The 27,805-nt window shown below is 62.8% G+C and overlaps 1 protein-coding gene across 3 annotated transcripts in view; it reads left to right on the top strand.

The window, feature by feature from the left end:
- Window positions 1-12,737: 12,737 nt before the first annotated feature.
- The window catches only part of ADGRB1 (adhesion G protein-coupled receptor B1), a 53,670-nt gene continuing 38,602 nt past the window's right edge, over window positions 12,738-27,805 (top strand). For 2 of the 3 annotated variants that reach the window (XM_075549209.1, XM_075549207.1), the window contains exons 1-11: window positions 12,738-13,518; window positions 22,050-22,211; window positions 22,863-22,973; window positions 23,222-23,386; window positions 23,725-23,881; window positions 24,099-24,304; window positions 24,644-24,808; window positions 25,000-25,101; window positions 26,873-26,979; window positions 27,135-27,329; window positions 27,515-27,583. In XM_075549209.1, coding sequence (XP_075405324.1) covers window positions 12,738-13,518; window positions 22,050-22,211; window positions 22,863-22,973; window positions 23,222-23,386; window positions 23,725-23,881; window positions 24,099-24,304; window positions 24,644-24,808; window positions 25,000-25,101; window positions 26,873-26,979; window positions 27,135-27,329; window positions 27,515-27,583 — 2,220 coding nt within the window. Of the gene's footprint in view, window positions 13,519-22,049; window positions 22,212-22,862; window positions 22,974-23,221; window positions 23,387-23,724; window positions 23,890-24,098; window positions 24,305-24,643; window positions 24,809-24,999; window positions 25,102-26,872; window positions 26,980-27,134; window positions 27,330-27,514; window positions 27,584-27,805 lie in introns of all 3 variants that reach the window. The other variant, XM_075549208.1, reaches the window with a different exon arrangement.

Below are 27,805 nucleotides of genomic sequence, written 5' to 3'. Positions count from 1 at the left end.
CCATGGACACCCACCTCCTTTCCCCATCCATCCCCACCCATCTACACACCTCTACACACCTCCAGGCTCCCACCCATGCAGCGCACTCAACCCCCCACCCACAGCATCCCCCTTAGCCCTCCTTCCAACCTTGCCCCTTCCCCAAGGACGTCTCCCTCATCCATCCTTCCAGCCCTCCCCCATGTGAGCACCCATCCAACTGATAGTGCCCAGGTAGAGTCCTGTCACGTCCTTCCGTCCACCATCCATCCATTCATTCAACCATCCATCCATCACCTGTCTATCCATCCATACACCCGTCCGTCCGTCCATCCATCCATCCATCCACCCACAAAAGTCCGTTCATCTGAGTCCGCTGTCTGTCCATCTATCCACCCAGCCACCTATCCATCCATCCGGCTGTTCATTCACCCATCTGCCCATCCACCCATCTGTCCATCCATCCCTCCTTTGATCCATCCACATGTCCATCCATCTATGAGACCACTGTCTGTCCATCTGTCCCTTCATTCATCCATCCACCCTCCCATCAGCCCATCCAACCAACAAGCACTTCCTTGCTCCTAGAAGCAGCAGGGAGCAGAGACCCAACTCTTGGCTTTCTTGCCGGCTGGGCTGCGTTGGGCTTCCCTAGGTGCGCGCGCGCGCGTGTGCGCATTTTATCCGTGCCCCCCCCTCCCAGCCCGTTATCTCGCGCCCCTCCCCCCGCCCCCGCCCCCTGCCAGCGCTCCCCTCAATGTGTGCTCTGGAAGCTTATAAGCCTGATGTAATCCGTAATGCAGTCTCTGGCTCCCGATTCGGGATCCAGTTTCAGAGAGCGAGAGATTGGGGAGCGCCGGCAGTCGGGTGGGGGGAGCGCTCGCTCTCCGCCTCCTCCTCCGCCCCCCCGCCCCGCGCCGCCCCGCCCCCGGCTCGCCTCGCCTCGCCTCGGCCCCCCGCCCCCCAGGAAGGGGAAAAAAGGCGAGAAGAGCGGGGCCGGAGAGAGCAGCGGCGGCGGCCGGAGAGGGAGCGGCGGGCGCGACGTTGGCGGCGGCCCCGAGAGGCGAGCGGGCGGCGAGCGAGCACCGGCGGCGGCCGCGCCGCGTCCTGGCCGGCGGGCCCGCGCCTGCATCGCCCGCAACCCCGGCCGCCGAGTCTGCGGGGCTCGGGGATCGCCGGTGGTCGGGGGAAGGGAGGGGGCTGCGGACGCGGACGTGCGCTTCTGGGGTGTCCCAGCCAGGCCCGAGCGAGCCGGGGGCGGCGGCGGCGGGGAGCCCTCTCCGGCCGGCCTCGGGGCTCCGCCGCCGGCGACGCGGACGCTCCTGAGACCTGCAAGTCGCCAGATCAAGTCCCCGCCGGCAGAGCCGCAGCTGCCGGGAAGGTGAGGAGCGAGGGCGGGCAGGGGGCGCGAGCGCGGGCGGGGGCCGGGGCCCGGGCGGGGGCTGGGGGCCGGGGGCGGGCGCCTGGACTTCCGAACTTCGCCGTCTGGGGCTTCGAAGCTCCTAGATATGCGCTCTGGGCTCTGGAGTTGGGACCCTCACCCTCCCCGAAGCCCCCTGCCTCCTCTGCCTCCGCCGGTCCCCCGCGCTGGAGTCCGGCAGGCAGAGGAGGGGCCGCCCCAGGCAGTGGAGAGACTCCTTGGCGTCCCCCTCATTCCACACACACAGAGCTGGGCTGGGAGGACGCCCCCTCCCCAACGCATGCACATACCAGGGCAGCTTGGGGAAGGTGGTCTGAGGAGACCCCAACAGGGAGCTGGTGGGATCGAGGGGAACCCCAGACATCTCCTGTTAGCCACAGCTGCATGCCAGCAAGCTCGGGGACTCACCCTAATCGCGCTAAGAACCCCTCTAGACCTGGGGGAAACGGGACCCCCTGCCACCCCCACGAATGGAGCCCAAAAGGCAAGCAGGCACCTGAAGCCACCAGGAATGCCTCCGGCACAAACCAGGCCAATGACAGGAGATTCCCTGAAGTCCCCCTATTCAGGAGAGGGCTAACCTCACTGCCTGCCCCCCCTCAACCCCCTCCCCACTGCACACACAGCCTGGCTCCGTCCTTCTGGTCTCCCTGCCCGCTCTACCCACAGGCCTCGCGGATAAGCCGCTCTGAAGTTTGGGCCGACCCTGCGCCCTCTCAGGGCGAAGCTGCGGACCAGGCACTCCCGGGCCCCGGGGCCCACAGCCAGGGCCGCTCGGTCCCAGGCAACCGCCATGCGGAGCTGCCTGGAGGGATACACGCGGCCCTGGCTCTTCCGGGGAGGCCGGGCCCAGCCGGCGGGTCAGCGCACTCTCCGCAGGTCCCCTCGGCCCCCTGGGCAGAGGAGAATGCAGCCTGGCCTCGATTCGGTAGGGACTACGGAGCTGGGGCGGCCGCTAAGCCAGGAGGCCAGGAGGAATGGAGGGAGCCTGCGGGATCGAGATCGGGCCGGCCGGCCTGGCCCCTGCAGCCACTTCTCAGGCTGCCGGGAGGGAGAGCCCAGCCTGGCCCCTGGCCGCAGCCCGCTGGGCACCCTCCCCTGCCCACTTGTCCTCCGGGCTTCCAAGTTTCTTGAGCGTGAGCACCCAGGCTCACCCACCCCTCGCCAGCCCCTGCCCCTGCGGCCGCTCCGCGCACGCCCGGTCCCCTGGGCTGGGGACAGAGGTTCCCTGACATCCCCTCCGGAGGAGTTGATGGGCTCCGAGGCGTGGGGGCAGGGCAGCGAGCCTCCTACCGGAGCCGCTCCGCGTGTGCAGAGGAGCGGGACTGAAAGGTCCAGGCGCGCGCCCCAGCCCGGGGGCCCCAAGAAACCGGGTGCCCTCCCCACAGACGCAAACACGCCCCCTCTCTCAGAGCGGGAAGAGCGGCGGGTGCGAGGGCGGAAGGGGCCAGGGTGAGGGTCCCCTCCCAGAGAGAGGCTGTGCCTGAGTCAGGGGAAGCGACCGGAGCCCTTGGGCCTTGCGTTCCACTGCGACCCCCGCCTCCCTGAGGCAGTGACTACGAGTCGAGGGGAGCGCCCACCAAACTCTGCTCCTGGACTCCGGGGTGCCGCCGGTTACGCCTCTGAGAACCCCAGCAAGGTCAAGGTGGCCAAGAGGGGGCGGGGGCTCCCGGACGCGCCCCCACCGCAGAGAGGGCGGCCGTGGGAGGGGGTGTGGACTTCTGGCACCGCGGGGGCGCGGGTGGCCGCCGAGCCAGCCCCGCGCGCCGCCACCCGCGCCCGGTCCCCGGAGGCGCCGGTGCGCGCGCTCAGGACTCCCGGAGCGCCCGGCCTCCGGGCTCGCTCGCCGCAGCTCGGCTGTCTCCGACTTGTTGCGTCCACACTTGGGGGCGCGGGGCTGAGCCCCGAGCCTCGAACCCGGGCAGAGGCAGAGCCTGCGGCCGGCCGGCCGGGTGTGCAAGCTGGTTTGCTGTCTCGGGTCCCAGCGAAGGGCGCTCGGCTGGAGCGGGGGCGGGGAGCAGGCGAGGTCGCCGCGCTCCCCTGGGCCCGGCAGCCAAGGGGCCTCCGCGGACTGTCCCAGCCTCCCAGCTCCCCCGGGTCGCGGTTACCACAGCAGCACCAGTGGGGCGCGGAGTGGGCTCCGGGGGGCCTCTCCGGCCCGACTCGGCGCCCGGGTCCCCAGAGCCAGCGGGCCCGGTCTCCGGTGGGCCGGGTCTGCGGCGGCCCGGCTCGTGGCTCCGGAGCCAGCGCTGCGCCTGCGGACGCACAGCGCAGGGACCGGCGAGCCGACCTGGGCAACCTCCCCGCGTGCTTCCCGGGCCGGCCGCCGGCGCCACCCGCGGTGCGGGCCCTGCACGGCCCGGAGCCCGGCCCCCGGGGAAGCGTGGAGTCCAGGCCGCGGCGGCGGCGCGGGCTGCGGTGGCGGAGGGCGGAGGGGCGGCGCGCTGCCCCGGGCGGCCGTGAGAGGGCGCGCGTGACGCGCCCGCCGCCCTCCGCCCCTTCCGTCTCCTCCGCAGCTGCCCGGCGGGCCGGTCCACCTCGGGCGCCCGCGCCCCACCGCCTCGCTTGGGGCTCCGGGAACGCTCGGAGGCTCCGCTGGTGCCCCTCCCATTGCTTACCTCCCCCCGCCCCCGAAAGGCAGGTGTGTGCGAACGGTCACACGTGCGCGCGGTATGTGGGTGCGTGAGCCCGTGAGTGTGCGCCCTGGCTGTGGCATTCGGTGGCGACCACGTTGTACCCACTGGCCGTACTGCTCCTGTACAGACGCACGGAAGGGGCGGTCACCACCCTAGAAAGAGCCCATATCTGCAGGCTTCTGGTACCCCAGCCTCCACCCTGCATATCCTGTAACCTCTGGGGCCCACAGCCCTGCTGGCAGCAGCTAGCATGGCCTTCCCAGCAGCCTGCGGGCAATCGGCATGCCCCAAGGCACACGTGTACACACCAGCGGGTGGGGGACAGACAGATGGAGAGGAAAAGCATTAGGGCATCTTCCTGTGACACTGCTGGGGGTCAGCTGGGAGGTGGGGGTTAGAAAATAAGGCGCCTTCAGTCTCAGGAGGGTTCCAGATGGAGCTTTCAGCAGAATGATCAGAGCAGAGGGTGGTGCAGACCCGTGGGTTGAGGCCCCTGTGAGAAGAAAGGCAGAGGCCAAGGCCAAGCAAGAGGAAGGACTGCTTGGGGGAGGGGGAAACCGGTAGATGGGGAGAGAGGCTTTAGAGGGGGGTGGTCAGTCCCGAAGCCTCTATCACTGCCACCTGCTGGCTGTGGCCCCAGGAGGGTCTCCACCAGGTCTGGAGTTGGGGGCTGGCCCTGGCAGCAGGACAGTGGGTGTACCTGGGGCAGCAGGGCCCAGGGAAAGCAGCCTTGAGAACAGGTGCACTCAGGTGGGTGCCTTCACCCTGGACGCCCCACCCAGACACACACACACACACACACAAGCGCGCGCACGTGCACAGCACCCCATTCTCCTCTGCACACATCTATATGAACTTCCCGGGACCATGGTGTGGATAGTCTTGTCAGGGTTGGAGGCCAGCCTGGGGGGGCCCCTCATCCCACCCTCTGCCCGTCTCCTCGCAGACAGGGAAACGCTTCAGCTGGGAATGGAAGGTCACTGGGGGTGCGTGAGGAGGGGGCCCAGGCGGAGCAGTAAGACCTCCAGGTTCACAGGTGTCCTGCAGCTGGCCTCTCACCTTGGTCTCCCCCTCTGTGCAGGGCATGACATCTTCTGTCTGGTGGGCCAGGATTCAGCGCCCTCAAAGAGGGGCAACTTGGACCCCACTCACCCAAACCCAAATTCAAACACCTAGACCGAAATCACTGCCCTCATGTCGTGCCCACTCACAGCGACTCTCCAGGAGAGGATGGGTTCCCAGACCACTCCTAGGGGAGGAGAGCCCTCTGAAACGGACAGAGCTACAGACACAGCTGTACTCGGGGCTTGGGAGCATCCTCCTCCTGCTACTTTGTAATCTATGAACAACTTCTTTCCAGAATGTTCGTGCCTCCACAGCTTAGCAATGGTGCTAATCCAATAGCTGGCTTAGACAAATGGAAGTGTTGCTCAGACCCTAGCTCTGAGCGAACTCTTCATCCCCCTTCATACCGCCCTCCGTTCTACCCTTGGCAGCCTTCCAGCAATGACGGGGAGACAGGCTTCCCATGGTCAGAGGGTCATTGTCACCAGCCACCTGCCATCACCATGGCCACCACCATGACAGTATGTTCATGCCCCCCATCATCATCCCCACCATCATCACTGTCACCGTAGTCCCCCACCCCCACCCTTATCACCACCACCATCACCCTCCTCACCACCACCCTTACCTTTATTACCATGACCACCTCCACCCCAACACACCATCATCCGCATCCCCATCTCCATTATCTTCCCCACTGTCACCCACCATCAGTACCACGGTCATGATCACCATCAGCACTGTCACCTTGACCACCCCCCCACCATCATTGCCCATCATAACCACCAGCGGTGTCTTTGGCGCCATTGTCCCTGCTGCTGGAGGAGCTGGGTGGGGACTTTGAGAAATTCTGCAGGGGCAACACGGAGGAGGCCAGCTGTGAGGTTGGCACACAGCTACGGGACCCTGCCCACCCCCATTAGTCATTGCCAAAGGCAGAGTCCCCCCTTCTGTGAGCCCAGGGTCTGGACAGCTCTTCCCTGAGAGGGAAGGCAGTGATGGGAGTGTTGGTGGGAAACCTGGAGGCGCTGAGCTTCCTGCACCTGCTTGTCCCAGGGGGAGGGAGCAAGGTGTCCCCAGACCCTCCTGCTTTAGAGCGTGAGACCCCGGCCTTGGAAGGATGTATTCGTAGCAGGCTGTCACACTCAGGTGCACAGCAGTGGGGCCTAGTACAGGGGCGTACCTCCACCACTACCCTACCCGCCTGCCCTGTGCCAGTCATAGGTTCAGGTCTCGTGGATGACGCTAGGGGCCTGCCTCTGATAACAGCCCACACAGGTGCACACACACACACATCGCCCTGTGCACACAGACATATAGGCATGCCCATGCCCCACACAACACCCCATGCATGCATACGCTCACACCCCATAAACACACATGCACACACCCACACCTCATGCACATCCCTCATATCCATACCACAGGCACACACGTGCTCTTGTGGACACATGCCCAACCCCTACACCCTCTCCCCATGCATGCACACACTCCTTCATGTAAACAAATAGCCTTGTACACACATACATCTTTATCACATACACACACATGCACCACTGTGCATGCACCCTCATGCCCTCTCTGCCTGCACACACACTGAATCATGCACACACACTGAATCATGCACACACACCCCATCTTGTACATACCCCTGCACACTCCAGCAACACACCACCTGTGTACACACACACACACACACACACACTCCCTCACACGCATGTCACCCCTGGACACTGCTTGTGACCCTGCCTGCCCCCACATGGACCCTGCTGCTTGCACAGCACCCCCAAGCCCTCCCCCCATAGCCCATGGTGGGCAGTGACTTGAACCTCCAGCACCCCCATCTTCTTCACCACCCCTTCCTAGCCTCAGCTACCAGATGGAGCCCAGGGCCAGCCACACACACACACACACACACACACACACACACCGGAGGCAGAGGAGAGAAGGGTGGGGCCTGCCCTGCCTGTGGGCATAATGACCACCAGTGCCCCATGGGCAGGGGCAGCAGGTGACCGTGGGTGCAGGCTGGCCTCACACTTAGCCTCAACTGCACCTTCGGGAGCCGCCCAGCTGGACCCGGGCTAGCCATGCCTGGGGGCAGACTTGCCCAGCACCCTGGACCTCCAAGCTTGGAGGTCCCCTCTCTTGGGCCAGCAACAGACTCTGAGCCCCCTCTGTCTGTGCTGCCTTCCCCACCCTAACCTCGAGGGGCAACCTTGTGTTAGTGGCCTTGAATATGCACCCCTTCCCCACCACCCCCTTGGGACTTCAGGGTGCAGACCTGTGTGGGAAGGGCAGCACAACCCAGATCCCTGCCTCAGGCGAGAGCCAGGCACAGGGTGGCTGCCAGTGACCAAGACAAGATGGAGAGTTGGAGACATCTCCCTCCCTCCCCTCAATCCTGCCCCAGAGCCTGCATCTGAGGGGACTGGGTCTCATCTGCTCCATGCCTAGGGGTACATGCCAGCCACTCCCTCCCAGCAGGAACCCAACACCCTGGGTGTGGAGGCTTGAGCAGGTGGGGGCTGGGCAGCAGAGGGCAAAAGAGGGCAGCAGAGGGCCAGAACCCTGGCCCTGGAAATGCACCAGTGGTAGACAGGTGAGATGAGGGGTTTCTTGTCCTGTCCCTGTGTCAGTCTCTGCCTGTCTGGCCTCAGCCTCCTGGCCTGCAAATGAGCAGGAGGTTGGCCCTCCCACCCTGGTGTTCAGGAGGGGCCCTTGCTGGTCATCTTGGCCAGCACCTTCCAGTTCTCATGGCAGCTCTCACTGGTGTGTGGACTTCTCAGCATGCCTTCCCCTGGGCGGAGCCTCCCCTCACACCGAGGCCCCCTCCTAGCTCTGAGGTAAGCCTCCATGGCTGCCCTGTGGGTCCTGGCCATGGCCCCTGTGTGGGTGGACATGCCCACAGCCCCTGGAGGGCTGGCTCAGCACGTCCTGCCAGTCTTCCTGGAACCCCAACTCTGCTGGTGTTGCCCCAAAGCCCCGCCTGGACCAGACCCTCTTGGTCCCCGGGTGGATAGTGGAGGCTCAGAGTGGCCAAACCCAGCCACGTAGAGAGTGTGGAGGCCGTAGAGCCCCTGACGTGGCGAGGTGGGCTGGATAGAAGGGCACGTTGGTGCCTTGGCGACTTCCCTGACCAGGCAGACTCAGTGTGAGGTGCCCCCTCCCCCGCAGCCTTCCCAGGACACACAGGCAGGCACTGTTCAGTGAGAGGACAACAGAGAGTCTGTTGTAGCCGCGTCTGGGCCGCCATTGGCAGCCTGGCTGGTGGGGTGGGACAGGGAGCCCGGGGCCTGGGGTCAGGCCTGGCCGGGTGGGCTGGGCCCTGGCTGGGAGGATGGCATGGATGGGAGATGGAGCATTGGTCCCTTGGCGTGTGGTGGGGAAACTGAGGCACCACCTGGAAGGAGGGCAGGTCTGCTGGCTGCTGGGCCAGGTGTGGGGGTGCATATATCTGTAGGCACAGCTATGTTCCAGGGGTGGGGGCCCTGCTTTGATGCCCCCCTTGTCCAAGGTCACCTAGGTCATGGGGTGGCTGCTATGAGGGTGAATCGAGGAGCCCAGGAGGACCCTGTCACTGTGGCATCAAGGAGCCAATCATTGGTGCCCATCAATGTACAGCGTCCTCCTGGCCCCTGGCCCTCTAGTCACCCCGTGCGGATAGCCCTGCCACCCAGCTTCCCTGGCCCACCCTCCGCCCTGCCCTACACTCCACCTCTTGCTGCCCCTGCTTATGGGCCTCCGAGTCCCTGAGGACTGTGGCCAGCCTCGCCTGCAGCAGGAGGGACAGATCCGAAGCACCAGGAAGAACTTGCAGATAGCAAGGACAGTGTGGCCTTGGGAGGGTGGCTGGGCAGGGGTGGGGCCCCAGCTGTCCTGGAGACCCAGGGGTGACAACAGCTGATTACCCCCGGGACCACGGCCACCCAAAGTACCCATAACTGAGACCAAGTGGTCACTGGTGTACCTGAGGGCAGAGGGCTGGTCTGTAACTGAGCTGTGGATGCCAAACACAATTGAAATTAGGGATCTGGCTGGACTCAGCCTCCCACCCAATTGCCCAGGATCATGACCCGGGCCCTCTTCCAGCCCATTGCTGAGGGTCCTGGCTGTGTCTAGAGAGGTGGACTCTGGTTGACAGCAAGCCTGGGACAGCCTGGGCTGAGCCTGGGGCACCATGCCCAAGGGCGAAAGTTTGGCAGCTCATACCACATACTCACACATGCACATACTCATACATGGACACACTCACACGCATGCACACACACAGGTGCACGCGGATACACGCCTGGACATAGATGCACACACACAGATTACACACTCTCCAATGTGCACACACAGATATTCATGTCCACATAGATGCACACATGTACACACTCACACACAGATACACAGGCATACACAGAGATGCATACACTCACATGCAGATACACACACTCACATGTATGCAGATACTCATGCGATACATGTGAATATTCACAAGTGCACATATAGACACATGCCTGCACACACCCACATGTGTGTTTACATTCACATTGATATTCATGCACACAGAAATACATGCCCTCATATAAGCACATGTACACATGCATTCAGAGATACAGCTGCACACACAACACACATGCACATACACCCTCACACTTAAAGATACTCACACATGCAATGCACACCCACATAGCGACACATAACCATACAGAGATACACACATGAACACACCTGAATAGTTTCACAGATTCACACGCATAGATATGCACACACTCACATGCTCACAAGTGATGCACACTTGACAGGGATTCACACACACTCACAGACACACACAAACAGATGCACATAAACACACAAGTACTCATATGCTCACAAATAGGTACTGAGGAGTACACATAGGTACACATTTAATAAACACGTACAGATACATGCTCCATGAACACATACAGGCACACACTCATACACACCCAGATAGACACACGCCCTCCATGTCCACACTCATATACACTCCCACAGACACACTCCCTATACATATGCACACGTATTTACACACCCACATAAACACACTCCACACGCTCAAAGATACATGCACTCCATGCACACATGCACATGCTCACACACACCCATATGCATACATTCTATGAACATATGAACACGCTCATATACACCCACACATGCACCAATGTACACATGCACATGCTCATACACACCCAGATACATGCACTCGATGAACACATGCACACACTAATATAAACCCACATGCATGTATGCCATGCACATGTATGCACATGCTCATACATACCCACATGCATGCGCCCCGTGTACACATGCACACACTCATACACACCTACATGTGTGAACTCTATGTACATGTGTCCACACTTATACATACCCACATACATGCACCCCATGCACACACCCCATAGATACATGCACCCCTTGTACACATGCATGCACACATATGCACCCACAGTGATGCACACTCCGTGTACACATGCACATGCTCACACGCAGTGCTCTGGCCCCGCAGTGATCTACCCCCACTCGGAGTCTAAGTCAGAAGGCTAGGTGGGTCAGACTTCTGATGTGCCCATCTTGCCATGGCCGTGTGTCCTGGGGGTCAGCATTGGAGGTCCAGGCAGACAAGCATTCAGAGATGTTGCTGCAGTCTCGTCAGGGGAACCTTGGTGGGGATCAAGGGGGTGAAAGACCACTGAGAGGGGACAGGGTGGAGTCCTGGTTCTCACACTCACCATTGCACGACAACACCTGGCACCCCTGCCCCCAGTCCAGGGTATAGGTGGTCAGACTAGGGCTGTTCAGCTAGACCTGGAGCCCCGTCCTGGGGCCCTGTTCCCAAGCCCATGGTGGGCATTTTGGAGGAGTCCTATGGCCCCCAGCCCATTGACGGTTGGCTGGCCTGCCCTGGACCCCCAAACAGCAGCTTCTCTTTGGGGTCCTGTTCACCCCTTGGTCCCCTCCTTCCCACCATCCATGCCACAGGTGGCACTCCTGTCCCCGCCCCACTGTCTCTGAGCCCAATCCCTCTACATGACATGGGTACGAGCTACTTGGGGACCCTGCCCACGGTGGCCCCGAGTGTGGGCAGAGGTGGGACAGGAAGGGGCTTCCAGCAGGGTCAGGCCGGTCTGAAGGGTCCCAGGTCTGCCTGTAAAATAGCCCAGTGAGAACTTCGCATTGTCCATCTGCCTTAAAGCTTTGTCCAACACCCTTCTCGGGACCTGAATGTTTGCGGAGGAGGGCCCCTCCCTCTTGGACAGTGCCCAGCCTGCAGACCCCACTCAAGCTCTAGCCCTCCTGCTGAGCACGCAGGCCTCCACACCACTGGACAGATGAGGAAACTGAGGTGGGGGGGTGGGGGGAGGCTGCTGTTCACCCATGGGCCCGGAAAGGGGAGGCCAGGGCCTCCTCGGGAACCCTCGCAGGATCTGAGTGCAGCCTGGCCTGGCTGGCAGCTCCCACAGGATCCCCCAGGCACGTGGGGCCGCTGGGGAGGGACACCAGGAGGGGACTGCAGAGAAGCGACTGACCTTGCACAGCCTGCCAGCTGGGCCCGGCAGTAGGGAGCGGCCGGCCCCACGGGCATGCGGCTGGCCGTGCACGGTCAGCAGAGTGGGAACCTGAAAAGTGCTGCTCCTGCTGGGGTGGGGGTGGGGCAGGGTAGCAGACAGGCCTAAGGACAGTGGGGACAGAGGGATTCACGGTGGTTGAGGGCAGGTCAGTGCCCAGCCCCACGTGCACCCCAGAGTTGGAAGGTGCTCAGTGTCAGAGGTGAGGCTGTCCTATGCACTGTCCCCTCCCCATGGTCCTGGTGAGCCACGCCCTCTGGGCCTGTGGAGTGGAGATCTGGGGTCAGTGCAGGTGCCCCCTCCTGCTGGGATCTGCAGGGCCAATGGGAGGGTCCCAGGCACAGGTGCAGACACGTGTGGAAGGTGGTCATGGCAGGACCGCACAGAGCTGGGGCGTGGCCCCCAGGGCTGCAGTAGCCACAGGGGCAGGGTGAGCGGACCAGAGTGTCCTGCGTCTACCCAAGGGGCAGACTGGGAGTGTGCTGAGCGGGGCACTTCAGGGATGGCCAAGGTGACCCTTCTGTCCTGCTCCCTTCTGGCCGTGTGTGGCTTGCCCTAGAACGTCAGGGGAGAGGGGGAGGGAGGGGGATGAAATGATAGGGGTGGGCAAGAAATGATAGAGGTGGCCCTCGACCAGGCACTGCCCACTCTAACTGCTCAGGTCCAGGCTGGGGCCACCCCTTCTGTCCCTGTACTGGAACCAGTCCTGCAGTGGCCACACTGGTGGTTGGGGGACAGAGAGGAGGCAGACCGTGCTCTGGTCAGATGGCCAGCCAGCCAGGACCCTGGGGTGGGTACTGCCACTTGGCTGGCCTGCCCAGGCCTCATGCACCCTGCTCTCTCTCCAGGTGTCACCTGTGGACCCCGGCGGGCCTGCGGGTCCTTGGCGTTAGGAACCACCGCTGCCTGCCTCCTGCTCTGAAGTCGGGCCCGGCCCACCCTCTGGCCCTTGCCCAGTGCTCCAGCCCTGCCCCGCCCGCCGCCGGCCCCTGGCATGTCAAGGGCTGCCCGACACCGGCCTGCGCAGCCCGCGGAAACCCGGCGGCCCCTGGAGCTAGGATGAGGGGCCCGGCCGCCGCCCCGGGTGCCCCGTGGACCCTCACGCTGCTGCTGCTGCTGCTGCTGCTGCTGCCACTGGGGCGCCGGGCGCGGGCGGCCACCGGGCTGGACGTGGGCCCTGGGCCCGAGCTGTGTGCCACGCTGGTGCAGGGCAAGTTCTTCGGGTACTTCTCGGGGACCGCTGTCTTCCCCGCCAATGCCTCACGCTGCTCCTGGACCCTGCGAAACCCCGATCCGCGGCGCTACACGCTCTACCTGAAGGTGGCCAAGGCGGCCCAGCCCTGCGCTGGCCCCGGCCGCGTCCACACCTACCAGTTCGACTCCTTCCTGGAGTCCACACGCACCTACCTGGGCGTGGAGAGCTTTGACGAGGTGCTGCGTCTGTGTGACCCTTCTGCGCCCCTGGCCTTCCTACAGGCCAGCAAGCAGTTCCTCCAGATGCGCTGGCAGCAGTGGCCCCTGGACAGCATGGCCCCCTGGGCCCCTGGCCCCAGCGACGATTTCTCCGTGGAGTACCTGGTCGTGGGCAACCGCAGCCCAAGCAGGGCTGCCTGTCAGATGCTCTGCCGCTGGCTGGACGCCTGTCTGGCTGGCAGCCGCAGCTCACATCCCTGTGGCATCATGCAGACGCCCTGTGCCTGCCTGGGTGGGGACGCCAGTCCCCCGGCAACTGGCCCCCAGCCTCCCCACGGGGACGTCTGCCTTCAGGACGGCATGGCTGGCAGCCCCGAGAACTGCCTCACGAGCCTGACCCAGGGCCGGGGCGGGGACGGTGCCCCAGGTGAGTGACGGGAGGAGCCCGAGGGCTCGCAGGCCTGGTTTTAGTGAAGGGGGAGGGCTCAGGGCAATGAAGGGGCCAAGCTGGGGGCTCTGGGGTGAGTGCCTGGAGGGGCTCTGGAAGTGGGGGTCTGATCTCCAACAACACAGCTATGGCCAGGCGCTCTGAGTAGAGAGCCTGGCACTGGGGCACAGGTGTGAACCCTGCAGTGCCCAGCAGGGAGGGAGGGGGCAGTGTACAGGTGGACATTTGCGTGAGGTCATGGCACAGGGGCTAGGATGGAGGCCCTGAGCAGGTCCAGGTCCTTGGCATTCTGGGGTAGACCGGGGCGAGCCCTGCAGACTCAGGGACACTGTAGCAGACAGGGTCTTCAGTGTGGGGTCATTTTGGCAGGTTTCTGCCCTGGGGAGACTGTGTGCAAGCCCAGAGCCCGGGCGGGGGGTGGGCAGGGCACTGCGTTAGCCTCAAAGGTGCAGCCCCTCTCTGGATCCAGATCCAAGGTCAGAAGACCCCTCCAGGGTTTGGGGTTGTCAGGGAGGTAGGATGGGGTAGCTTGGGCTGCTGAGGGCTCTGGGTTCCAGCACAGGGTTCTCCTCAGAGATAGGAGGCTATGTGGAAGGGGTGGGAAGGGGAGAGGAGGTGGTGAGGCCTGAAGCCCCGCTAGCATCACAGTTCCTGGGAACGATGTCTTCAAAGGTAGAGGTGACCCAGCCAGAGACTCAGCCAGCAGTGCCAATGACTGAGTGGCAGGGTGACCCCCGGAGAGGAGCTGGTGGCTAGCCTCACCCACCAGGACCTGAGACAAGACAGCAGAGCCCTAGGGCTGGGCACTGACCTCAGGCCCCACGTAGGTCACCATGACCTTGGCAGAGCAGTAGGATGAGACTGGTATGGGGGAGAGATAGGCCCTCCAGCAAGTCCCTGAGTCCACCCAAGCCTGCCTCAGTTTCTTCCCCTGGAGCTCTGGGGAGAGGGGCCACCGACCACTGTTGTGGGTGGAAGGAGGCGGGCTGGCGCGGGCTTCGGGGCCCAGGCTCAGGCTATGCTGGGCCCCTATCTCCTCGGTGCTGCAGGGGAGGAAGGGAGGGGTGCCTGAGCCTGCTCAGAGGTCTGTGAGCACAGGAATGTGACCAAATGAGCCTGGGTATGACACGCATGAGCATGGTCCCACACGTGTGTGCACACACAGGTATGTGAACATGGCATCATGCATGAGGACAGGAGGACCGCACATAAAGGCATGAACACCGCACTGTGGGGTGTGTGCTTGTGTGTGGACATTGCATTGTGTCTGTGAGTGAGCACAGGCATGCACACGTGTGAATATTGTGTAGTGTCAGGGTGCGTGCATGTATGTGTGCGTGTAAGCGACTAATGTCTGGTGCTTGTGGGGACATGCGTGCAAGCATGTGAATGTTGTACCATATGTGTGCATGAGCATATGTGTACACATGGGTGAGTAGTCTGTTCTGCATGTGAGTATATGCACATACCATATCCATGTGTGTGTGCATGCGTGGGACACTATGCATACAAGTGTTTGACTATTCTCCCATGCCGGGAGAGGTGTGCACATGTGCATGGTGTGCCGTGCATCTTGGGCTGGTACGTGTGCACAAGTTATATCCTGGGGGTCTAGTAGGGAGGGGCTTGGAAAGAGCCTGCTGCAATGACGGGGGGCTCTCTGCCTGCTGGCATCCTCCTTCCCAGCCCAGACCCAGACGGATACTCCAAAGACATGAGAGTGAGCAGAGCCTTAGTGGTGACCACAGGGGCCATTTACTGTGGCCTTTCTGTGCACACTAACTGATCTCCTCCCCATGGGCCAGTCCCCCAGGGCTGTATGAGCCATGTGCGTGCACAGACACCTGCACACGTGGACGCGCCACACTGTGCCCTTGTCTGGGTCCCTGCAGGCTGCTCCCTCCAGCACTCCTGCATGCGTCCCATCTGGGTGGCAGGCCCTGCCCGTGCTGGGTTGTCTGACAGTGTCCCTGGCCGGCTCTCTGTCCTGCCTTCGCTCACAGTGCATGTCCTGGGCACCCTTATCTGTCTGCTGACCCTGCACAGATGGAGGTGCCACAGGCTCTGGCCTGTCCACTCAGGTCCCCCAGGGCCTTGACTAGCACTGGTGCACAGTAGAGCCCATTGCCCCAAGTCGATCCCGACGCACAGGACCCTCTCGAGGGTTTCTGGACGGTCTGATAACCCCTCTCCCTCCCTGAAGCTGCTGGTAGGTGTGAACTGCTGATGCTTCGGTTAGCAGCTCCAGTGCTTAACCCACAGTGCCACCAGGGGTCCACGCCCCAGGCACTCAAAAACACTGATGCTTGGAAGGAGGCAAGAGAGGTGGAAGCAATGGCCTCGGTCAGTCACAAGGGGCAGCAGCTGACAGGAGGGATAGCTCTATTGGCCACCGTGTGTGTGCATGCCCGTGTACACATGTGAGTATGTACACCCATGGGTGTGCATGTGCATGACACAGGAGTGCACGTGTCAATATCCACTTGCGACGGGGCGTGCATGCACACGTGTGTGCACACATGCATGAACATGTGTCCGTGTGCATGTGTGCTCCTGCATGCACGTGTGTATGCAGGAATGATGCTTTGTGTGTGAGCGGGTGTGTGTCCAGGTTTGTATGTGTGTGTGCCTGTGTGCCAACATGTTTCTGAGTGTGTGTGCCTGAGCTGTATGGATGGCGGGTGGAGTGGTGCAAGGACCCAGGAGTTGAACCCACCCCCCTGAGCTGGGGAGGGGGTGGGCAGGGACCCCTGAATTTCACCTTCCAGGCCCTGGTCAGTGATAGCCAGTCCAGGGCCCATTTTCAGTTCCCTCCCTCACCTGGCCTGCCCAAAGGTCACCTGGCCACGTCACGTGCCAGGCACCCCACACCCTCCTCAGGCCAGAGCAACTGCTCCACCCTCCCATCTGGCACCTCTTTCTGGGTCTCTGCACCCCCTTCTCCCATCTGAGGGTCTCGCAGTCATCTGCCTCTGGTGAGATGAGGCCACTCTCTCAGGGCTGTTTTAAATATTCATGTTTTAATTAAAGAATTTTATTGCAGAAGCGACATGTGAGATAATGAAAAAGCATCCTGGGGCTGGGAGCTAGCGTGTGTGTGTGTGCATGAGGGCCTGTGTGGATGCATGGGCATGCCTTGTTTGCATGTGTGTATGAGTGTGCATGACTGTGCACTGGAGGTGTGCCTGTGTGTGTGTACATGCTCCTGTGTGCATGTGTGGATGTGTAGGCACCCTTATGTGAACATGGTGTGTACATGTATGCCTGGAGTGTGCACGTGCTCACTCCTGTATGCACATGTGAGAAGCACGCACATGAGGGTGTGTGTCTGTGGGTGCATATGCATGACTCTGTGTGCACTGGGTATGTGAGTGTGAATATATTTGTCTGTGTGCACATCAGAGGTGTGTAGATATGTACCTGAGGGTGTGCATTTACACTCCTGTGTGCACATGGGAAATGTGCATGCATACATGCCCTGTGTGTATCTAGACAGTGCATGTGCACACCCCGTGTGCATGTGGGGATATGCCTGTGTGTGCCCACTCTTCTGTGCACATGTGGGATGTGGACATGTGAAAGTGTGTTCCTATGGGACATGGGTGTGTGTATGTGTGCACATGTATGTGTGCACCTGCAACAGGGTGGGGTGGCAGGCTGTGTGGGAGGCTGGGACTCTGGGGCCAAAGCCGTGACTCTCCAAGACCAGCTGCTCAGCAGGTACCCCTCCCCTCTGTCACAGAGAATCCCTCATTCTGGGTGCCAGGCTTCCTACAAGGGTCTAGGGTGATGCCCTAGGATCACCCCATCAGGCAGGGGGTCTGTAGCCCCCTTAGGGCCCCAGGACATGAAGGGAGCAATGTCCAGGGTGAAGGGGCTCCAAGTGGGAGGACCAGGCCACCCCAGAACCTGGTGTCTGGAGCTGGTGGGATGGGGGCCAGTGGCAGGCCTCCACTGCTAGGGACTCACTTGTCCTCTCAGCCAGGGCAGAACCAGCCTTCCCTCTGCCCAGACCCAGGACAGGAAAAGTGAGCCAGCAAGACCCAGAAAGTTGGCTCATTCCAACAGCAGGGAGTGCTGAGAAGACTATAAGCCCCAGCTTGACACCTCCTGCAAGACAATACCCAGATACAGCCTGGACCCTGAGGCTCCCCAGCACCCACTGCCTGTCACACCCCAGCAGGGTGGCAAAAGGGCAGACTGGGGGCCAGGTCTCAGCCCCTGCGGGGGTTACCACCCTGGGTGGGCTTCCAGAGAGGGAGGACACTAGTGGCTGGCAGCCCCCAATGTGTCTTATAGCCCAGTACTTGTCCAGCCGGGCTTGCAGGCAAGGCCTGGGTGGGTGGGCTTGGGCCTCATGGGGTCCGTCTAGTGGGAATCCACAGCTTGGCCCCTCCAGCCACACTAGGTGCCCTCCTGTGATGTGGGGGCAGGAGAGGCTGGTCCTGAGCACTGAGCAGAGGTCCCGGGAGGCTGGTGGCAGTGGCAAGCAGCATGGAGCTGAGGCCCAGAGGACAGACGAGAAGGGACTGCTGGGCTAGGGCTGGGGGCTGGACTGCACTAGGTGCGGTTCTGGGGGCCTACCTCTGGCCTGTCCACACTGGGCCTGTGGTGGGTCCCAGCCCCAGTGCAGGACTCTGGGTACTCCAGACAGCCCCAGAAAATGGTGGTGGGTGGGGGTTCTGGGGCTCTCTGGGTGCCAGGACTCAGGCTTGGGATAGGCGGGCATTTCCCTGCCATTCAGGTGAGGGGACCTGTGGGCTCAGGCGCCCTCTTCTGGGAAACAGGGGGCATGCACTTGCCCCTACAGGGGATCCTGAAGCCAGGAAGGCCCAGCTGGAGGCGGGGTGCCCCCAGTGGGTTTCCTGAGCCCACCAGGGCCCTGGCCCAGCAGGTGGGGTGGGCAGGGGCCAGGGTGCCCATGATGACTAGGCAGTCGGGCTGTGTGGAGCCCCTCACCAAACCCTGCCTCCTGGGAGGCCTGGCGGCGGGCGCCTTTAATTGGCCCCATTCATCCCTTAATGAGATGGAAATGAAGCTACTGGACAGAGGGGCATTGAGTCCAGGAAGAATGACGGCTTCTTCCCAGGCCTGGAGGGGCAGCCCACCCCCAGCCCTGCCCACTCCCCGCTGTTCATCGCAGCCCGCCCAGACCAAGCACCTCCACACCCAGCAGTGCCACCCAGCCTGCCTGCCAGGCACCACCCACCCTCCTGGCAGCTGCCCTCACCCCTGTCGTAAATGCTGTGTTTGGGAACACGTCACAAACAGGAACGGCCATAAAAAGACAGCGGTCACTTCCTGAGTGACCATCAGGGAGATGAGGGTGACCAAAGTCAGGACCAGAGTGTGAGCAGGGTCAAGGCTCAGAATGTGACCAAGCTCAGGGATCAGGATGGGACAGGATCAGGGCTCAGGGTGTGGGCTCAGGGTGTGAGCAGGCTCAAGGCTCAGCCTGTAACCAGGATCAGGGCTCAGGGTGTGAGCAGGGTCAGGACTCAGGCAGGACGAGGATCAGGGTTCAGGATGGGACAGGGTCAGTGCTCAGAGCAGGACCAGGATCAGGATTCAGCCTGGGAGCAGGGTCAGGGTCAGACCTGAGTGAGGCGTGTCCTCTGAGCCACTGGTCAGTGCCTTGGTCTCTCTACCCTGGCAGCCCCTTCCTCTCCTTGTCCCTCCCCCATTTCCTAACCACCTGGGTCACCAAGGTAACCAGCCCTGAAATAGTGGGTGTCTTGGCAGCTGAGCCTAACCTGAGTCTATCCTGACAGGCTGCCACCGCAGCGGTTGCCATGGAAACCACGAGGCATCCTCCGATGAGCCCGTCTTGGACTCCCTCTCTCTCCCGCCCACGGCCAGCTTTCCACGTCACCTAGCTTCCTCCTGGGGGGCTGGGCTGGGGCAACAGGGCTGGCCACCATCCTAACCCTGTGCTGTCCCTGCACTTGCTGGCCCATCAGCCCTTTGCCTGTCCCGCCTCCCCTCTCCATCTGTCCAATGGGCTCCCTGCGGGCTAGTGGGGAGTCCTCCAGTCAAGGGGCAGGGGAGGCAGGGAGGCAGGAGCTCTACTCTGGGTTCCGGTCCACACCCCAGACACTGCCCTCCAGCACCCCTCACCTCTCTGGTGCCTTCACTTTGAGGCCCAGGGGGACACAGCATCTACACATTAAGTCTTCACTCACACTCAGCCCCCGTTGGTGCCCCCACCCAAAGGAGAGGTGGGACTCTGAGCCTCCTTTGTGCCACCTCCCAGGCCCTGGCTGTTTGGCCCACCCCTTTGGGCCTCAGTTTCCTTCACTGTAAATTCGAGCCTAGTGTGCAGAGGCCCCCAGCACAGACTGGGTTTCCCTCGGCGTGGGTCTCAGGAAACCCTGAGTCTCAGGATGCCCCCCCCCACTGCCATCTAGCCAAGGGGAGCCTAGCCTGGGGCTAGGAGAGACAGGCACAAAAGGCACATCTGATGAGCGATACATGCCAGCAGCTACGTGAGCAGTGATGGTGACCTCCGTGCTTCCAGGCGGGCGGGGGGGGGGGGGTCTGAGGGCCCCGTCCCAGCAGCCAGCACAGCTCCTAGCTGGGCGAACACAGGCACCTCTGCCGCCTGGCCTCAGTCTTCTCATCTGAGCAATGGGGCTGGCCACCAGACCGCCACCAGCCCCCTCCAGCCCAGCGCCCCACAGACCTTTCCCCTCTGTGACCCTGAGCTGCTTGTGGCAGCACCGCCCGGCCTGGCTGTGAGCTCAGGGTGTGACCAGGCATAGCGTAGCCACCACCAAGGAGTGGGCACCTGCCCTCCTACCTGGCTGGTCTCCTGAGCACCTGCACCAGAGCCTAGGGACTTGGCCGCTCCCTGCGTGACCTTGTCAAGGTTCTCACCTCCCTGGGTCCAGGTGGAGGCTGGGCTGCCTGGGGAGGGAGAGGAGGGTCTCCACTCCCACCCTGCCTGTCCCACAGGGAAGAGTGGACAGCCTCCCCCTGCCTGAGTCCCTCAATAGTCCCATTCGCTTGCCCCTGGCACCCCCTGCTGGCTACTTTCTAGAACACCTGCAGGGAGATAAAACCCAAAAAACTGCAGAGGGTGGGTCAGTTGGTTCCAGCTCAGAGCAACCAACCCCACGGGCTTCCCAGGCTGCCAATCTCTGCTCCCAGGCTGCCTGTCAGTCTTTGCTGAGACTCCCCTAAATCAGTTGGTGGGTTGGAACTATAGACCTTTTGGCTAGTAATCCTGTGCCCCCAGGACTCTCAGGGAGGGTGGGAGGGGCTGACCCCCCTTTAGAGCATCCCTGAACCTACAAAGGAGGGCAGTGGATCTCTGGGCCGGCCCTTTCTGGGGGATCCCATCCTGGTCACCTGTGCATACAGATGGGTGGGACACTCAAACGTGCCCGCAGAAAGGCCTAGAGAACTTCCATTTCACACCCCGAGGGGCCCAGCCCTCCACAGCGACAAGCACGGCTACCCAGCTGTGGGGTGGGGCTCGGTTCTCGGAGTTAGGGTGTGTGACTGCTAAGCAAACCAAATGGTTCAAGCTTCACCCCACCAGCCATCTGAATGGAGACCCATGAGACCACCTGTTTCCATCCAGGGGACAGCCTTGGAAGCCCCTGGGCCAGTGCTACTCTGTCCTGCAGGGCCGCTGGGCATCAGACTGGCCTGGACGGCTGTGGGTGGGAGTAGGTTTGGAAGCAGAGGAGGGAGGGAAGGAAGCCAGGGCCCCCATCCCACACGGCAGCCAGTAGAGGGTGGGGCCATCAAAGACCCTGAATCCCCTGTCCTGCTCTCTGTCCTCCCGCCACACACTGGGGTCTCCATAAGTCTCAGTGCCCCCCCAAGGGGGGGTTACTCCCCCAAGCCGCTCTAGAGCAGGCTCACCTCCAGGAGGCTTGGGAGTCCTTCAGACCTGCCTGAGTGTCCATCCTCACAGGCGTATGAGTCAGGTGCCTCTGCTCCTGAGTTGAGGGCAGGTGGGTGGCTGGAGTGCCTGGGGAAGAGGAGGGAAACCTACCTGTCAAGCTGGCCTTTACCTTGGGCCCAGCTCGAGACCCCCAACCTAACCTCCCCTCCCCATGGCTGGGACCACCAAGAGACGCAGACCCTCCGAGTGTGAGGTCTGGGGTCCAGGCCCAGGCTGAGGCCCTTGAGGGAGGGTCCAGCTCATGCTCCCATCCCTGGAATCATTCCTCCATTCAGCACACTGTGGGAGGGCACCCCTCCGGAGCTGGAGGGAGGGGATGGGAACAGCCTGGAGCTGTGTCCCCAAGTGCCAGGGAAGGGTCTTGAGACCCTGCCCAGCCAGAACCCTCTGTTCCTGCACGCCCCTGGGTGAGGGCCAACACTCCCGCCCTCACCACTGCGCACACTGCCCCACCGTTATTACCCGCTCCCAGTCCAGGCTGCCGCCCCCAGCTGTCCGCGTTCTTGGGGCCACCCTACAGGTCCTGGAGGGCGGACCTCTGAGTTCACTGCCCACACAGTCTCCCCGCTGACCCTGCCTTCTGGTCCGCGCCTAGGCGGCTGGAAGCTGTGGTCGCTGTGGGGCGAGTGCACGCGGGACTGCGGGGGCGGCCTGCAGACGCGGACGCGCACCTGCCTGCCCACGCCGGGCGTCCAGGGCGGCGACTGTGAGGGCGTGCTGGAGGAGGGGCGCCTGTGCAACCGCAAGGCCTGCGGCCGTGAGTGCAGGGGGCGGGGCGGGGCCGGTAAAGGAGGAGGTGGGGCCGGGTCTTTTGGGTGGCGCTGCGAAGAAGGCGTGGCCTACTGGCGGGCGGGGCCAGACGCTGCAAGAGCTGAGCTGGGACCGACTTGGATGGTTTTGCCAGCGGGAGTAGGGGTCTGCTCCTTGCGGGGTGTAGGACTTGGGGCAGAGCCTTGCAAGGGCAGGCGAGACCTGGTCCAGGCGGCTGGGGCGGGCTGGAGGGGGATGAACGGAAGTCTGGGTTGTTGGGGTCCCTCTGCTTTTTCCCTCGAGAGCCCTGGCCTGGTTCTCCTATCCCAGGCCCATCCCGCCTCCAGATGTATTTCTCTAATAAGCCCTAATGGCTTCATGCATTTTTCAGACGTTCCCATCAAGTTAAATCAAGTTTTAATGAGACTGTCGCCCTGCGTTATTTCTCCCCTTGATGAACTTTCCTGGCAGGGGGTCTCGCCCCAGGAGCCTGGCGGCGGGGGGCCGGGGCTGGGGGGCGCCTGAGGGGAAGGCAGCTGCCAGCACTGCAGGAAGGGCCGTGGGGCACAGACACAGGCTGGGCTACCCTAGGCGACCCCCTCCGCTGCTCTGGGGCCCGGCCCGCGGTGGCTGGTGGCTGACCCGCTTCCTCCTGCAGCCGCGGGGCGCATCAACTCTCGGAGCCAGTCGCTGCGCTCCACCGACGCCCGGAGGCGCGAGGGCCTGGGGGACGAGCTGCAGCAGATCGGGTCCCCGTCGCCGCAGACAGGTGAGCCAGCAGGGCGCCTGGGGTCGCCGCCACGCCCCCCCCCCACACACACACCCCCGAGTCCGGCGGGCTGAGGTTTTAGGGGCGGGGTCTATGCAAAAACACTATAAATGGATCCTTGCGGCTAATGAAAAGCCTCAGCGATTAACCGTAATTAGACCAACTTGCCAGATGTCAAGGGGAGGCTGGGACCCCGGTGGGCGCAGCAGGGCGGGGGGGCGGTGACGTTGGCGTGCTCTGCTCTGTAGGTGACCCCGCGGCCGAGGAGTGGTCGCCCTGGAGCGTGTGTTCCAGCACGTGTGGCGAGGGCTGGCAGACCCGCACGCGCTTCTGCGTGTCCTCCTCCTACAGCACCCAGTGCAGCGGGCCCCTGCGCGAGCAACGGCAGTGCAACAACTCCGCGGTGTGCCCAGGTGCGCCGCGAAGGGGCGGGGCCCAGTGCCAGGGGCGGGTCCTGAGTGGGTAGCGTCACTTGGTGTGGGAGGGCCTGGTCGGGGCCTAGCGGTATGGGGCGGGGCCGAGCCGGACAGGTTGGGGCAGAGGCTAAGGGGTGAGGGCTTCGGGAAGGGCGGGTCCGGGGCCGTTCGGCGGGGCCTGAGTGGGTGGGGTCGACCGATCCAAGGGCGGGGCTGTAGGAGGGACGGGACCTAACCCAAGCAGGATGGGGCAGGGTCTACCTGGAGGGGGCGGCGCCCGGCAGGTAGGACACACCTGCAGTAGGGCTTCAGGTGCAGCTGTCGCCCCTCCGCAGTGCACGGCGCCTGGGACGAATGGTCCCCTTGGAGCCTCTGCTCCAGCACCTGTGGCCGAGGGTTCCGAGACCGCACGCGCACCTGCAGGCCCCCCCAGTTTGGAGGCAACCCCTGCGAGGGCCCTGAGAAGCAAACCAAGTTCTGTAACATCGCCCTGTGCCCTGGTAGGCGAGAGGATGGGTGAGGGGTAGGGGTGGGAGAGAGGGGGCCAGCACCCGCCCCCCCAGGGGCACCTGCTACCAAGCTGCAGGCCAGAGTGGGACCCTGGGGTGTTGGCACCATATCCCACCTGGGAGCTGGGGGTTCAGCTGTGTTCCAGGCCGGGTGTCAGGTGGTGGCCGTGGTCCAGCTGGTGGGTGACCTGCCATGCAAGGTGTTCATGCCGGCTCCCTCCTCCTCCCCCTGGCCGGGCAGTGGACGGCAACTGGAACGAGTGGTCTAGCTGGAGCACCTGCTCGGCCAGCTGCTCCCAGGGCCGTCAGCAGCGCACGCGGGAGTGCAACGGGCCTTCGTATGGTGGTGCCGAGTGTCAGGGCCACTGGGTGGAGACAAGAGACTGCTTCCTGCAGCAGTGTCCAGGTCAGTGCCCGCCCGGGGGTACCGTGGGGGGATGCTCCAGGGCTGGCCCCATCTGTCCCAGCCTCCCTACATTGAAAACTTTATGTCCAACCCTCTCACCCTGCGACCCCATCACCCTGTCTGTGACCCCCATCACCCCGAATCTGTGTCCCCACCATTCTGTCTGTCCTCATCACCCCCTACCCATGGTCTCTCACCCTGTGTACCCATCACTCCATGTCTCTCTGTCCCCTGAAGTCTTGGTGGCCCACGTCCAAACCTTTCTCACCCCTCTGTTTTCTGCACCCTGTGGTCGATGGTCCCTGGAACTTATGGCCTGATCTCCACCTGTGCCCACAGTGGACGGGAAGTGGCAGGCCTGGGCATCCTGGGGCAGCTGCAGCACCACCTGTGGGGGTGGCACCCAGCGTCGGGAGCGCACCTGTTCAGGGCCCTTCTTCGGGGGAGCAGACTGCCAGGGCCCACAGGAGGAGTACCGGCAGTGCAGTACCCGGGGATGTCCTGGTGAGTCTCAACCCCACCTTGGCTGCAACTGGGACTTGGAAGGGGGGAGGGCTCGCTTCTGCCTCTGGGACAGGAGACCCCAGGAGGATTCCGAGCCCCTGCCCGGGGCCTCGTGAGCTGGCCCCTGCTCCCGGCACCCTCGTTGCCCCGCCCCACCACCCCAGCCCCGCATCGTGTCTGGCTCTTGGCAGAACCCCATGAGATCTGTGACGAGGACAGCTTTGGCACTGTCACGTGGAAGGAGACACCTGCAGGGGAGGTTGCTGCTGTCCGATGTCCTCGGAATGCCACAGGTGAGGCCACTCCCAGTGAGGTGTGAGGGTCCTGGACCATCCCCAGAGAGAGGGCAGTGGGGCACCTACCCTGTGAGGCCTGCCAACTCTAAGGCTGCCACACTCCCTGGAGTGGGGCATCAGCGAGCCTGGCGAAGCTTTCAGAAGCACAGGGGCCACCCAGGTCCCCATCAAGGGCCACCCTCACTGGCTCGTTGTCAGAGGGGAGGATAAGGCAGGGGTGACACACACTCGCCCTGGGTATGTCCAGCCAGCATGTGAGCCACTGGTCCCCGGTAGCCCTGGCCCTCAGCCCCTTTGCCATGGAGCAGGCCTGGGTGGGGGCCTGCCCAAATGGCTCTTCCAGCCAGGTGGGAGTCCTCAGACCTTCCGGAAGGCCGTGGAGAAGACCTGGAGATCCCATCCCCCACCCCGCCTACTGCAATCCAAAGTGCCTGCCCCTCTGTGCTTGAGTTCCCTCCCCTGTAAAGTGGGGTCCTTGCGAGGGAGCCCTGGGGTGCAGCATTCACACGCTGGGCTGCTAACCACAAGGTCAGCCGTTCAAAACCAACTGCTCGTGGGAGAAAGATGGGGCTTTCTGCTCCCACAGAGTCAGCTGTGGAAACCCACATGGAAGTTCTACCCAGTCCTGTAGCGTCACTGTGAGTCAAACTGACTCGATGGCAGGGAGTTTGGTGTTTGGGTTTCGGGTATGAGAGAGTGGGGGTTGCCCTCAGGGCTGGGGACAGCAGGAGTTTGGCCACCATGGGGGGCTCTGTAGTCCCAGCCACTCACCCGTTTTCTTTATAAATTCCTGACTACCCATTATTGGTGCCCACTGCCATGGAGTGGAATTCAGCTCTTAGCAACCAACTCCCAGGGGCTCCTGGACCGTGAGCCTTCACAGAGCCCACAGCCTCAGCCTGCTCCCGAGGAGCAGGTCTGAACCACCCACCCTGCAGAGGGCAGTCCAGTGCTTCACCCCCAGCACCCCCAGAACCCCTCCATTCTTGGTAGCCTGCCCCAAATTCAGAGACACAAACCAAGGACATTGACGCCCCCATGGCCCCACCCTCCTCGTTGCCTCCTTGGACGGCACAGGTCCTTTGTCCTGGGTGGGTTTCCCCCCAGTTAGCCCAAGCCACTCTGCTGTGTAATCACCAACCTCCTTCTGAAGGTCCTGGGACATGTCCCTGAGCCCTTAGCACCCAAACCAACCCAAACACACCGCCACTGAGTCCATGACAACTCACAGCGACCTTGTAGGGACAGGGTGGAACTGTCCCTATGGGCTCCCAAAGCCGTCACTCTTTATAGGAGTAGAAAGCCTTGTCTTTCTTCCATGGAGTCGCTGGTGGGTTTGAACCGCTGACCTATTGGCCAGCACCAGTGACCTGGCCTCGGTTTCCTTCCGTGGCCCCTGCTTCCTGTTGAGTATAAGGGAACCGGTGGCTCTGACAACACCCAGCTCACTGACCACTTCTGGGAGTGAGGCCAGGGCCACAACACTCCCAAGGCATACTGAGACAGGCTGCTGCGGAGCCCAGGCTCAGGGCAGGTCTCCTGGGCTCCAGCTGGAGAAGCTGCGGGGAAGCTAGGCTGGACTGTAACTCAGCCCTAACTGAGCCTGCACCCAATGGGGCCCTGAGAGTCAGGGTTTGGTGTGCAGGAAGGAGGGGGGTTGGAAAGGCCTGGGCTCTCCCCAGCCTTCATCCAGAGGGGCTCAGACCAGAGGGAGCAGGGCTCCTGCCGTCCTGGCAAGGGCGAGCTGAGCTGGCCACCCCGCACCCAGGCCTCATCCTCCGGCGCTGTGAGCTGGACGAGGAAGGCATCGCCTACTGGGAGCCGCCCACCTACATCCGCTGCATCTCCATCGATTACCGAAACATCCAGATGATGGTAAGCCCCGCCCTCCAGATCCCCCTGCCCACCTTGCAGCCTGTGTCCCCAGGGCCCTGCTGGCAACAGGCTGCAGGAGGGGACCCATCGGTGTAGGGTCCGTGCTGTGCCGTGGGCAGCCTGGCAGCCCGGACATTCTCCTTCCACGTCTGCAGACCCGGGAGCATCTGGCCAAGGCCCAGCGCGGGCTGCCTGGAGAGGGGGTCTCTGAGGTCATCCAGACTCTGGTAGAGATCTCCCAGGATGGGGCCAGCTACAGCGGGGACCTACTGTCCACCATCGATGTGCTAAGGAACATGACGGAGATCTTCCGAAGGGCCTACTACAGCCCCACCCCTGGAGATGTGCAGGTGGGCTGGGGCAAGGGGGCAGCGTGGGGGAGGGCACCTGGGGGAACAGTCTTACACTGAGCCCTGACCCTGGTCCCACCCTGACTCTGACCCTGACCCTGCTCACACCCTGAGCTGCTCACACCGTCAGCCTTGGTTCAGGTACTTTCCTTCCTCCTCACAGACCCATCTTCTTTTGTTTCCAGAACTTTGTTCAGATCATCAGCAACCTGTTGGTGGAGGAGAACCGGGGCAAATGGGAGGAGGCCCAGCTGGTAGGGAACGCAGTCAGGGGCTCCTGGTCATTGGGGTTGGCAAGGGCAGCCTGGGGGCACATGTGCCCTCCACATGGCCCGGTCCTTAGTTTGATGGGCCTGTTTTCCCTGATGGGAGCTCCCCTTGGGGTGCCTGTGAGGGCTGCAGGTGAGCAGGCTGACACCAGGCCCCTTGGGGGGAGGGAGGCAACAGGAGGCGGCCTTCTGATCTGAGGGACTGGT

The sequence above is a fragment of the Tenrec ecaudatus genome, chromosome 5 (genome assembly GCF_050624435.1).
Source record: "Tenrec ecaudatus isolate mTenEca1 chromosome 5, mTenEca1.hap1, whole genome shotgun sequence".
NCBI lineage: Eukaryota > Metazoa > Chordata > Mammalia > Afrosoricida > Tenrecidae > Tenrec > Tenrec ecaudatus.
This window is presented reverse-complemented; position numbering and strand designations above follow the sequence as displayed.